General features: G+C 20.8%; 1 protein-coding gene across 1 annotated transcript in view; it reads right to left on the reverse strand.

Moving 5' to 3' along the window:
• The window catches only part of trol (terribly reduced optic lobes), a 97,624-nt gene that overhangs the window by 67,106 nt on the left and 15,984 nt on the right, over positions 1 to 14,534 (reverse strand). The window contains exons 2-3 of the mRNA XM_011496463.1: positions 1,823 to 1,976; positions 1,124 to 1,254 (exon numbers count right to left, since the gene is read on the reverse strand). Of these exons, the coding sequence (XP_011494765.1) occupies positions 1,124 to 1,254; positions 1,823 to 1,976 (285 nt within the window). The remainder of the gene's footprint in view (positions 1 to 1,123; positions 1,255 to 1,822; positions 1,977 to 14,534) is intronic.

Genomic DNA, 14,534 nt, shown 5'->3' on the forward strand with positions numbered 1-14,534 from the left:
AATTTTTTACCATTATATCATTCGGAGTAGCAACATTTTCCACTAACCAACATACACACTTCTTAATATTACAAAATATTTTAGAGAATATATTAAATAAAAAACTTATCGTCGACGAATTTCTAAGAACAAGACAATTCCAATGACAATAGTGCTAAGTAATGCCAAAATCAATATTACATATCTTGCAAATCTTCATTATAGAGAAAAATACGTTTTTTCAATGTATTTCTACGATATAATTCTTTATCTCAATCACTCAAATTTACATGAATTAAATAAGGGTTGCCTCAATAATATCTTAATAGCACCTATATTATTGTCAAAATATGCTTGATTTTATACGTTTATTCATAAAATAAAAAAAGCAATCTAATCAATTTACTTCCCCAAAATTTTAAAGAAAGTCCTTTGAAGCTTCAAAAAGTATAAAGCAAACACAAAAATTGAAGTGAACTTTAAATGAATTACTTTAGCAACGAAAATTTCATTGAAAATAATAGTTAAAATCTTTAATTTGACAACGACTAATATCGAACAGCTATTTGAAGCAGCAATTGAAAATATTTCTCTAATAAATATTAATAATAATGAACAATTACAATCGTAATAAATAGCTTTCAAAACTATAAAGCCCACTATTTAAAGACTTTGATATTAAATACTTTTAGCTACTGATCAACAGTATCCTTTATTTCTACATTTTTTATTTTTTATTGTTGAACATAATCAATAAACATAATAAACATACAGTCATCAATATATTAAGTCATAACAGTTTGAAAATATGCATGGTGTTTGATTTATGGAACCAGAAATTGTATAAATTATTTTTATAACTGTATTTTATTAATTATATAATAAATTATTATTTTCGAAGTATTTAATTTTCTCATTTAAAATAAATTTATGTTAATTGTTATGGAGACTTTAAATATTACGTATAAATACTTCATTCACTATTATTCGTATTTTTTTTAACGAATATTCAAGTAAATTCTATTAATGTATTAGATTCATTTTATTTCACATGCCATATTTCTTTATTAAAAAAAAGAAATTCGTATTTATTACTATAGTATTATAACTAAATCAAATTTTTAATATAAAAATAATTACTAACCGTGTAAAAAGATTTTCTAGATTTATATAATGAATCATCATTCTTAATTTCATTATCCTCTTTAACTTCTCTTTTGGGACGATCGTCAGTATTAAATATTGAGTTTGTGTCTCTTGATTTTTCAAACTGACCTATAACAAAATTTATATAAAACAATAAATAATTAACCTAATGACAATGAGTGATAATTGTAATTACTAAAAAATCTCTAATTTCATATTTCTTCTAATAAAATTATTAAATAAGTATTTTTTGACGGTAAAAATATATAAAGAATATAATATTTTAATAAATTTAATAAACATTTTATCTAATAAATATAGGTACTTTTTGAAAAATTTTTATTTTAGTAAAAATAATATTTAAAAAAATGTAATTAAATTAATAGTCCAAAATTTTAATTTTAAACAAATAATGAAAAAAATATTTTTAGCATTAAAAAGTGAATTTTAATCAATTAAATCAATTGCGTTTAATTAATCACTAACTTCGATAAATATTTTTAACATTGAAGTATACATAAAAAATATTATTACAAAATAGAATTTCATAATAAGCGCTACTCGGGTATAAATTTATAAATAAAAAATGTTAATGACTAAGAATATTATAATTTATATACTTATAAAAAGTATATTTGTACTTTCCGCTATTTTTTATTACTCTGTATTTATATGTGCAAGTTTTATAATTAATTACCTATTGATGGATATTTTGATAATGAAAATATATTTATTTTACCAAAATTCAACCAGTTCCAAATATTGTGGAATAATGATTCTTGGTATTCTTGTTCTGACGTTGTATCTGCAATTGGTAATTTTCCATCGTGATCAAATACCAAATCATCATTCTAAAACAAAAGAACAATATCTTGATATATTAAAAGTTATATAATTCTAGTAATAGGTTATAATTTTTATATTTACATTTCTCCATATATAAATAAAGGAAAGTAATTTCTAGACAAATATAAAAATGTTATAGTAACTTATTAAAATTTTTAATATTAAATATAATTTAGAAATCGTTATTACATTTTTCGAAATATAACTTCGAAATATAACATTTAGATGAAAAATTATTTAGTGAATTTTTAAACTCCAATTTTCATACAAAATATAATTCTGAATGAATATCTTATAGTCACATTGTAATTTAATATTCTGCTTGTAAAAAGAAGTCCTTGTTTAGAAATGTTATACTGTATAAAAAATAACATTTCTTTAATTCAGTAAGAAAAAAAAAATATTAAAATTTCTTTAAATCAAAGTGACAGCAAAATTTCGATTCGCATAACAAAAATTTCGCTCGTACGTTGATATAATGAAAAAACATTTCAACTTCAATCACAAGTACAAGAAAGTGTCGTCAGAACAATTGGTGTTTCTATTTCAAGTACTATTTTGGTTGAATTGTATAAATATTTATTAGAATTTTCGAAGATCTGTGCTAATAACTGTATATATTATTAAATTTAATGCAACCTTACTGCAGCTAATTTTATTTCAATTATATAGTATTTTATTTTTGAAAAAACTGAAATGAATAAAGTACTGAAATTCAAAAAAAAAAAAAATTTATTAGAGAATGATGAATTTAGAATTAAATAATTAGAAAATAAATTGTACTGATTTATTTTTAGTATAATTGTAATCTAACTCTAGTGTGTTCTAATAATATTGTTCAAATAATATTGTAATGACAATATTTTATTAATGTATGGATTTAAGTAAAAATAATTTGTGCAAAAATATAATATAATAAAATATATCAAAAAACCAAATTATATCATATTATATTTTGTTCAAATTTATGTATTGATAAATTCATTGGAGTTTGATTAAATGTATAATTACAAATACATATGGATTAATATTCGTAATAATATAAATATTATTGGCATAATAATAGTAGTAATAATAATGATATAAAAAAATTGGAAACATCTATGGCTTCCGTATTCTTAATAATAGAAGAAAAGTAAATACTAAAATAATTTAATTATTTTGTTTTGCAAAAATCGTGTTTAAATAAATGAAGTATAAAAACGTAGTTAATATTAAATTTATACTTAAGTAATATTAATATTTTTTATGAATTTAAGTCAAAAGAAAATACATTTTAAAATCATCAATCAGAAAGTAATTGATAAAAAGCTTTAATATATTATATAAAAAATAATACATAAATATATATATATATATATATATATATATTTTTTTTTATTATTCATAATATTATGAAGTTTTTTTTAAAGATTATATTGTGTATCTCTTTTTGTGTATTATGTATTGAGGGTAAAGAATATGTTTTAAGAAAATATGAATGCATCCAAACTTGTAAAGGTTAGATTAATGACATTACTCAATAATTATTATGTTTTATATAATATTTCATGCTACTATTGCTTATTTATAAGTTTATAGATATATTATTGATACAATTAATTTACATTTATAAAAATCTCATATAAAAACCTTATATACAATTAATACAATTAAACAATCTACAATCTTACATAAAATAAAAAAAATATATAGGTTTATTATGTCGTATATTAAAATATATAATTTAGAAGAAAAAATATTTATTAAAAACTGTTGATAAGCTTAATTTTAACTTTTAAAATTGGTTTTAAAATTAATATTATATTAATTTTATTTAGAATTTCCTGTCCCTGATCAAAATGATTGTTTAAAATTTTGCAACAAAATATTTAACAAACAAAGTAAGAAACTAAAAACATATTATTTTAATGTTTATTATAATTTTTATAATAAGTTTTTTAGAATAATAAATTCATTGCAAACGATACCTTTTCTATAAATTCAAGTTTTTATTATAGTAACTTTTTTTTTCTAATATTACCTCGAATATTCATGTAATTCATCTTGTAATATTACTTTAATTTCATTTACATATTTCAACTTATATATCTTAAGTTATTTTTATTAAATTTTGCTACTTTAAATTAAACTTTAAGTAATACATACTTATCCCAAATCTTTCTACTTTAAGTAATGTACAAATAATATCACCTCTTATCACCATTAGGGTATCTGAATAATCGAGTGAATCTCAATCATCTAACATATTACATCATCTTGCCCTCTAGAAAATTTGGGATGTTTCTTTTAATATTTCTTTAAGATCAATTAATTATTTGCAAAGAAGAACTCTGCTATCTACTAATAATAGAGCAAAATAACAAACCTTTTTCGCATCATGATCTTATAAAGTAAATTAAATAATAGCATTTATTTAAGATACATCTTTCATATAAAATGTACTATCTTCTCATTATCTAATTAATATTTAATATTTGGCAGATACTTTTCACATATTGATTGTACGTAAATAAGCACAAAAAGTTATTTTATACGTCTCATCTGTACATATTCAACGCATATGCAAAACCCTTTTTTTAGTCACTATACACTTTTCTGATGCACCTGTACAATAGTTGTTATTTCTATTTTCTTTGTCAGTGTTTATATTCATGAACAGTTTACTATAAATAATACAAATAATATAAAAAGACGATGAATAATAATTTGTTCTACTGTCAATCAATTACATTTTTTTTTTATACATGTAGACATAAAGTTTTATTTTGATAAACATGGAATTCATGTAAACGTTGATGTTTTAATATAATAAATAATAAATTTTTTTATTAATATGTTTTTTCATTGTTTAGACATTGTAAAAATCACTTCGAAAGCAGATTGTTATAAGATATGTGAACGTATGTTATATAATTATTCAATATATTATTATAATCTAATTTTAACTAAATTTATTCTAATTACTTAAAAATAAATTAAATAAAATTTAATCATAATTAAAAGTAGATAAAAAGTAGTTTTAACTTAATTATATAATAAATATTTATTAATTTATAGAATAAAAAGTACTTGAGTTTTGTAAATATATTCAATCAATCACATTGATTCTTCAGATATTTTTACAAATACAAAATATCTAATTTACGACTTTTTACAAATTAATTATGCTACGTAAGAATATTACAAAATAAATAGAGAAACAAATAATTTTATTTTACTTTTAAGATACCATAATTATATTATATATATATATATATATATATATATATATATATATATATATAATTTATATAATTTATTATATAATGATTGAATATTTAATTAAAATATTGAAATATATATAAATTATAAAATAAGTATATTAAGATAAAATATATTTAAACTATTAAATTATTATAACTGATACATTTCATAAATTTTAACTGTGCAAAAATTTTACCGATTAATTTATATAAAGTATGTTTATAAATAATTAAAGTTTCAAGTCTCAATGAATGAATGAAAATTATATTCTTCTAATAATATGTTCTTTACTTACTTAGATTTTCCTACAGTATATCTAGAGGAATGTAAAGACGACTGTAATGAAGTGTTTAAATCTTCTGAGAAAAGTTTATTAGAGAAAAAAAATTTATAATTATAAGAAAAAATATTATAAATTTTCTGAAACATAATATGTATCATCACAAAATGAATTGTAAAAAAAAAATCCACATTTTTAATTATAATTGAATGAAAACTACTATTCCAGTCCAGATTTTATTGACAATATATTTTATAATTTTTAAGGCTTTAAATAATTTGGTGAATAAAAAATCAATATTTAAAAAGTTTAACGTTAAATTACAAAAATTGTACATTCTTTTAATTTATCGGATTGTTAGTTATTAATTAAAAAATGTAATTCTAGAAAAATTGTAATAAATTAAGTATAATAAACTTATTTATATCAATTAATTATTTAATACACTTAATATTATTGATATTTTTTAAACGAAAATTAAAAAAGGAATCTTTAATTCATAAGTTATGATTCATTGAATAATGTATCATATATCAATAATATATATATATATATATATATATATATATATATATATATATATATATATATATATATATATATATATATATATATATATATATGTATATATGTATGTATGTATGTGTGTGTGTGTGTGTGTGTGTGTGTGTGTTCGGGCGCGTGTACGTTTAATTGCATAATTAATAAAATAATCAATAAAAGTATATATTTCTGTATAATTATGTAAGATTTTATATTAATACAATTTTAAATATAATTAACCATCTAAACAAAGAAGTTCACATCAAGTACTTCTTATCAACAGTAAACTACTTAAAAAATGGGCTAGAATAATCAACAGGAAGTTAAATATACAACTTAATTTATTCCGTCGGAAAATTCATGAAAAAAAGGTCTGCTTGTAATTGAGGATGTAGTAAAATTTGCAAAACTAATTAATCATACAGTTTAGACGATACAGCTATACGATTATATAGTTCAATAAAGAGGACATAGTCAAATTCATGTTTATCAATCAGTTCTTCTGTAAACATTTTCATTGTTTTCTTTTTTCTTCAAATCCATAAAAATGTTTGTAAAGATCAACACTAAATATATCAAATGATTTCATTAGTCTATTTACAATTCAATTCAATATTGAAAAAATAATAGGTAACATTTATTGAAATTAATTGTCTGTAGTTAAAAAAAATCAATTACAAATTTTCCATTCAATTGGCCATAATTATATAGACCTACAGTCTATAACATCAATACTTAACCAAATAATCAATATACTCTTAATTGCTACATTTATTGTAAAATATACTGATAGTGATCATAACAAAAAAGAAATCCATTTTCACTATGTAAAGGCAAATATAAATTCAAATCTACACGTAGTTTTTATTTATCGTTTTCTATCACTAGAAAATAAATAACCCAAATATATTGAAAAAAGATATCGATCTCCCGGATCCTAATATTTTATTATTTGGGAATAGGAAAACTCTTCGTTTTATTTAATATACAATTGAGAGTTACTGTTTTTCATACATACTAAGAAATAAAATATAATAATGAGAATCAGTAAAAACGTAGCTGCCATCTCAAAATTATTCAAGATTTAGTTAAAAATAATTATGTGCAACACTTTCATTTTTAATCCAATTTATCACCAAATAAAATTCATAATATTTATGAATGATTAGGATCATTCATTATATTTATATTGGGTATTTTTAAGAAACTAATTTAACCAAGATGAAAATGAAAAGTGTCAGAATAGTATTTGATAATAAAGGTTGCGTATTATAATGATATTGTTTTTGTTGTAAAAAATCATATAGAATAAGGTAAAGTGTGATTAATAATTTTTTACTAATTGTAATAGAATTTAGATCATTTAATAATAGTATGATTAGTAGTAGCTAGATGGCAAAATAATTTTATATAATATAATTTTATAATATCTATTAATAGTATCTTATAAGTATAATATGTAATTTTATATGTATGATATAATAATTTATAGATTACAAGATTATTTATGATAAGAATTACAATACATATTCTTGACATTACTGGTGTAATAATCACCATCAAAGAATCAACAATCAACCAAAGGACTCACAAACAATTTACGTTAAATAAACAGAGGCTTTTTGCTTTTAGTCACTTATATATTTCGATACAACAATGTACATAAGAATAGTGTTAGTCAATTGAAAAAGGAATTAATAATTTAACAATTTCAGACAAAGAAGCATTGTCTAAATTATTTTAATTCCCTACAGACTGGTATATTCTAAAACACACCTTGCGCTTAAAAATCCTAAATATTTATTTTTATAATAATTTTACTACCAAGAACGCTTTTATTTATAAGATTTATAATTACTACAATAATAGTTTTATTGGTATAATTTATATAATATATAATTTTTCAATACAGATTTAAATAGGTTTTGTAAATACCTTTTATTTATATAAACATTACTATCTTGTTAATTGTTTACCTCTCTGTCATACAAATCGAATTTCTTATTTTAATTAAATTATTTTCCGAGAAATATCCAATGTAAATATAATTAAAGTGTATATAACGAGTTATCCAAATATTATAAAGAGCTATTAGCATAGATGTTATATAAAATCATCGATTTAGTATTTAGACAATTTTTCAAATAATTAAACACTTATACTGTTACATAATCAACTATTTTTATTTTTAACGACACTAATAAAACTAATTCTATGAAATATTGAATGTAACCATTAAACATAATTATAAAATCATAGACTGCACTTGATATTTCATATTCATTAAATATTCTATTTACTACAACTAAATAAATTTCAATTTAAATTTAAAAATTAGTGAAGTATTTTAAAATTATTTATGTTTTAAGTGTATTATGTATAAAATATCAATATTACTTTAATAATTCATTCATACAATAAAAATTAATTTAAATTATCTCATAAAAAAATATTAAGTTTCAAAGCTACAAAATAATCTAATAAATAATTATAGTATTATTGAAACTTTATATAATTGTTAGGACCGATTTTTTTTTTAATTAAAAATCAAAATATATACTCATCATGTAAAATTTTTTATCTAAAGAACTTTATACATAAACATTTATACATATAACGATCTAAATACCTAAATAAATATATATAAATGTACAATTAATTACATGTAGTACAGCGATCATTTGAATTTGGTGCATAGGAAATTTTACAATATATTTTAAGTTATTTTGTAAGTTAATTATTGACGATTCATAATTTAAATTAATTTCATTTTCCTTAATTAGGAAGTTGGATGTTTTTTAATAAAATATGTTATTCATATATTGTAATAATTAATCATATCATTTCGTCATTAATAATTATTTATTAACTTATTTGCTTATGTATTTCCTTATAGCATCATTGAACAATCTTCATTGGTGAGTACGACAGAATACAACTTAAATATAATGTACGGTGCAGCTGTTATTAAAAAAAAAAAATAATAAAAATAAATATATAAGAATCCGTAAATACTCATGTTTTCCATGGTAATTGACTTAAAGCAAAATTTTCAACAAAATATTATAAAAGTACAACAAATCTATAAGTATGCCAGCATATATTTAAAAAGTTTTAAAATCAATTATTACTATAATATACAATGTTTTTCAAAATAAAAATTTTTTCTAAATTTTATTGATTATGTAGAAATTACGTGTAACAAAATATTTAGGTGGTCCTTGCTAATTGTGAGATTCAGTTACAATAAACTTCTAAATAATTATAAAATCTTTAGACCTTTAAATTTAATATGAAATGCAATAAAATATGTAAGTAATTATAATTTGGTCAAATTTATTTATGAAACCAGGCATATTTTCATAAATGCTAATTATTTGCTTATTAAAAACAATTATAATTAATAAATATATGAAAATTAAAAAAAATATTTTAATGAAGTTTTTGAAAAAATAAGAATATAACAACAATGTGTTAAAAAAAGATATCGTTTATCCTAGATTATTATACTTTAATCTAAATTTTATAATTAAATTGACAATTTACTTATGATTATATCTAGAGTTTGTTGTAATAACTTATTACATGAATAATTTAAAATTGTAATATAGTAAGCAATTTTTTCTTTTCACATAAACATTAAACTGTGACTTTATAAAAATGTTCTAAATATTCTTCATAAACTAATAACGGAATTCTTGCAATATATACTGCCTTAAGAATGTCTGTACTTATAAGTCATAAAACTTTTAATTTGAAACTTATTTATATGCATATAACGTATGATGAAATAAAGTACGATGTCACAAATATGATTAATACGTCGATAAGAGGGGAACAATGTTTGAATTAGAGATGCAATGGAAAATCATAAAAGCCAATAAAAATTACCTCGTTATATATTGTAAGTTTAATTTATTTTTATGATAAAAAGTTACCTGTAGACTAAGCACTAAATGCTATTAAAATGCAAAGACGTCGTTAAACGAGGTCTTTTTCGAGAGATTTGGCGATGGATCGTTAGTATTCCGTCGACGCGGTCTACTCTTTTCTTCGTTGTTCGTACTTGTAACATGTTCTTCGCATTAATATACCCTCTAGGCTTAGGACAAAAGACGATCGCCGTTGCCACAAACGCTCTCGCCTCTCTTAGATTCTCTTCTTTTCTGCAACATCTTTTTCACGCCCTCGCACTTCTTCATCCCAACACGCTCTACGAGACTAACGTATATTTTCGTTAAGTTGACGCACTCAAGAAGTCTCTTAAATACAGTATTATTCTATTTTCTTTTATTTCTCCTTTGCCTTTAAATGCACTTGTTTTACAGGCCTTTAATTCAACGTATAGGACACTTAATGCATAACAGTTAAAAATTCTTAATACTTGCTGTAATTTCCATATGAAGTAACAAGACAATTTTTTCAACGCTTTTAAGACTTCTCAATACTTTTAAATGGTTCGTAAATTTTCTAATTATAAAATTTAAATTCGTTAAAACAATTTTAAAAACTTATGACTCTAAATTATTCCTTTTGTTACATTTTAATATAAATAAATATAGTGTATTTACGTATGTATTTGAGAATTAGATATTTATGTGAAAAATCTTAATACAATTTAAGATTATTAAACCAAAAGTTTTTAGAAAATAATACAATATAATTGTAAAAATAAATAATACGTATAATCATCGATTATATTAATTGAAAATATATAAGTTATTATTAATTTAATAGGGTTCGTCTTTTTATAAATAGTTAGTTTAAAAATGTCTGATTTATCATTTCTATCATTAACTTTCAATATTGATATCAAATTAAATATTTCAAAAAAAAAAAAAAAATGAAGGTATTTCTACTATGTTATGAAAAAACATAGTATCTTGCATTTCATTAGCAAATTTTAGCAATAATTAAAATTTAAATATATTTATAAACTAATAACAATTATTGAAAAGGATTTGTATAAATTTTAGTTGCCGATAAAAGCTTAAGTACAAGATGAATTAGGTAATTAAGACTAGGAAATCAATTACTACGTAATATATATGTGCTTAAATGTTATTTCAAAATTTTGATATATACAAATCAAAGACTATATATATATATATATATATATATATATATATTATTAACAGAAAACTACTGTTCATAAATTTTTACAACTTTATTAAAAACAACAGTCTGCTTAAAAACAATTTTATAACAATAAATAAGAAATATACAAAAAAGTAATAACGAGAAAAATTAATTTCATTAGAATATATTAACAATTTGTTTAAGATAATTTCTCATAAGTTTGAGAAAACGAATAAATTTGATGTATAGAAAATCTATGATATACAATATTAGACGAATAGTCACGGTGTGCGGATTACATTGAAGATCTACGCTACGAAATGGTACTCTGATCCTGAATTTATATGGTGTATTAGATAAGAATTGGTTCTTTATGAGTCACACGTGAGGTTACTAGAAAACACCCAATGCTGTCCGTGAACAATGTTAAGAATACACACTGATACATACACAATTAACTTGAGTAATTTGTAATCAATACGTGTCACAGCTAAACTTAATATATCGTGTTATAGACTTAATACTCTGAAATATGTCGTTGCGAATTTTAAATATATGCAGACAAGGTATATCCTAACATATCAAAACATTACTCTAACTCAAGTAAACGCTATAATTTAATTGATTACAAAATTTCAATAGAAATTATGAGTATTTTATCCAATTTTAATCAATTTTGTACTTCATATTTATAAATTTATATATTTATTAATATATCGTTAATATATATGTAATTAACTTTTTTTTTTGATTTTATACTTTTTCTTATTTTATTTTTATTTATTACCTACAGCAAATTATTATTGTACTGCATTTGTAAAAAGATTACATTAATTTTGTATTGAAATGGATTATTAAATATCATTTTTTAATAATTAAAAAATTATTAATTAATTAAATAAATTACTGCTTTAATACGAAGATCTTTTAAATTAAATTAATGGTTTTTTTTTTTATGTTGAACAATTAAAAAAATTCAAGTAATTTTTACATTTACCAAATTCTTTTATTTTCAAATCTTCAATTGTCATCATAAAGACTTCTTATTTATAAACACTTATTTATATACACTTATTTATAAATTATTTCAATAAATAAAGAATAGTGTGAAGAATTTTCAGATGCATAATATTATTTGTGCGACAAGTTAATGTAATAATCAAACTTAACATCCTTCATTCAAATATATTATTGAATCACTAATGATAATAACACTTAATCAAATATACCTATTAATTTTCTAACGATAATAAATAAATCTTAGATGCAACATCTTCACGAGTCCTATCTTATAATAACACCAACTCTATTATTTTGTAATTGCTTCATATGAATGGCTAATATTTATTGAGACGCAATGCATCAAAAGTGACACACTATATAGATGACATTCATCAGAACTAATGACTTATGTATACTGACTTGTTAAATTATTACACCATTCGTCAACACGTAATTTTCTAACTCTTAACACAATCAAGAGCTACATTTCTAAACATCTCTATTTCAACCTTATGGTATTTTTTTAAGGATGCTCAATCGTCGTAGACTGTACGACCTATATAGTATTAAGGCACAACACAGTAACAATATGTTCGAGATTAGTGTATCATGATTCCCAGAATCGAACTACCTTGTAGCAGATCTCGACTACCACAATGCTAATTCCACCAAATTCTAATCAATTGTTTCGCTATAATTGCCATAAATCCATTTTTTCCCATTTTAAAATACAAGAGCAATAAAAAAAAATAAAAAATTAACGCTTCCTAAATTACTTACTTTATAGCAAATAATAATATAATATTTCATTCGATATAACAAAATATAGCTGGAACACAATGCGCGTATATATATATATATATATATATATATATTAATAGATGCATAAAGATGCTTTCTTTGGTAAAAATAAGAAAAATAAGTTACGGTATTTATAAAATATAGCAAGCATAGAAATCATGCTATAAATTTTATTGCGTAGGCTTATATTTTTTAGGGTAGTTTAGCTATATGACAGCTGATTTTAAACTTAATTTTAAATTTCACAAAATCCACATAATTTTAATACAAATAAAAATCTATGCAAAATATAACCCTATTACAATTTATTTACATCAATAAAATCAGCAAACTTGATTATTCTTTGAAACTCAAAATGCATAATAAGTACTAAATCAAATTTACAGAGAGAACGATATCTCATTGAGTTAGAGTAATAATCTCTTACCAACTCGAAACTATTTGAAATCTATAACTATTTGTCTCTTCCTCCTTGCGGTTGCAATTAAATATCTACCCATTCAATAATTCCATCATCTAACCATATTTGAGAATATATCTAAATTTTGTTTAGATTTCATTAACAACTTATGTAAATTAAATTTTATTCTTTCATTTATCTATAAAATTTACCGAAAATAAAGCATCAACTAAATCGTAAAAGGCAAATATTACAAAGAAAACAATTTTTGTTCACCAGTATAAAAAAGTTTTTTATTTTTATTATTATTATTATTATTATTATTATTATTATTATCGTAGTTATTGTATGAAATTTGAAATATGAAATTATTCATTTTTAATTTTAGTTTGGTATATATATATATATATATAATCATATATATACGAAATGAAAGTACATTAAAGTCAACAATAAATTGATGTTTGAAGAAAAAACTATGAAAATCAAAGTTCTGCAAATTTTTATATTTTTACTTACATAAAATAGTTGATTAGTAAAACTTACAGAATTAAATGTAATTATATATTTATTATCAAAATATGCTTTATTGGACTTATAATTATTCTAAAACCTCTAAACGATAATTGTACATTATTTGATTCAGTATTCATTGAACACAAATTTTCTTTAAATCAACTTCAGAATATAAAAATTAATAGCGTAATTCATAACGTTACCTAAAATTCTTTATTTAACGTTACATTTATTTTCTTATTTATTGCCATAACTCAATTCGATTTATATATTATCTTCTAATATGGACACTTATTTATCTAAAACTATTAGAAGTACTAATTCTCTAACTTAATTCTATATGCTACTTCATTTTTCTACTTACGCTATATTAATCTCTTGACTTGTATGATTTAACCAACCACTTAATTTTTATGGTTTTAGAAGCATTTAAAAAATATTTATTATGTATTCGTGGACTTGTTTGCATAAAAAAAAGTTTCCTGTTTATATATACTTTAATATCGGTAGAAATTTAATATATTCATAATGTTTTCGCAGATAATTTCCTACATATATTTATTATTCATAAAACTAATAGGTAGTAGTCGTAATAAATATTATTTTCAATAAATTTTACATATATATGTATTATGCATAAGCTATAGTACATTAAACCTAAGTATTACTTTCATAAAAAAATATTACTATTATAAG

The sequence above is a fragment of the Ceratosolen solmsi genome, unplaced genomic scaffold (genome assembly GCF_000503995.2).
Source record: "Ceratosolen solmsi marchali unplaced genomic scaffold, CerSol_1.0 scaffold29, whole genome shotgun sequence".
NCBI lineage: Eukaryota > Metazoa > Arthropoda > Insecta > Hymenoptera > Agaonidae > Ceratosolen > Ceratosolen solmsi.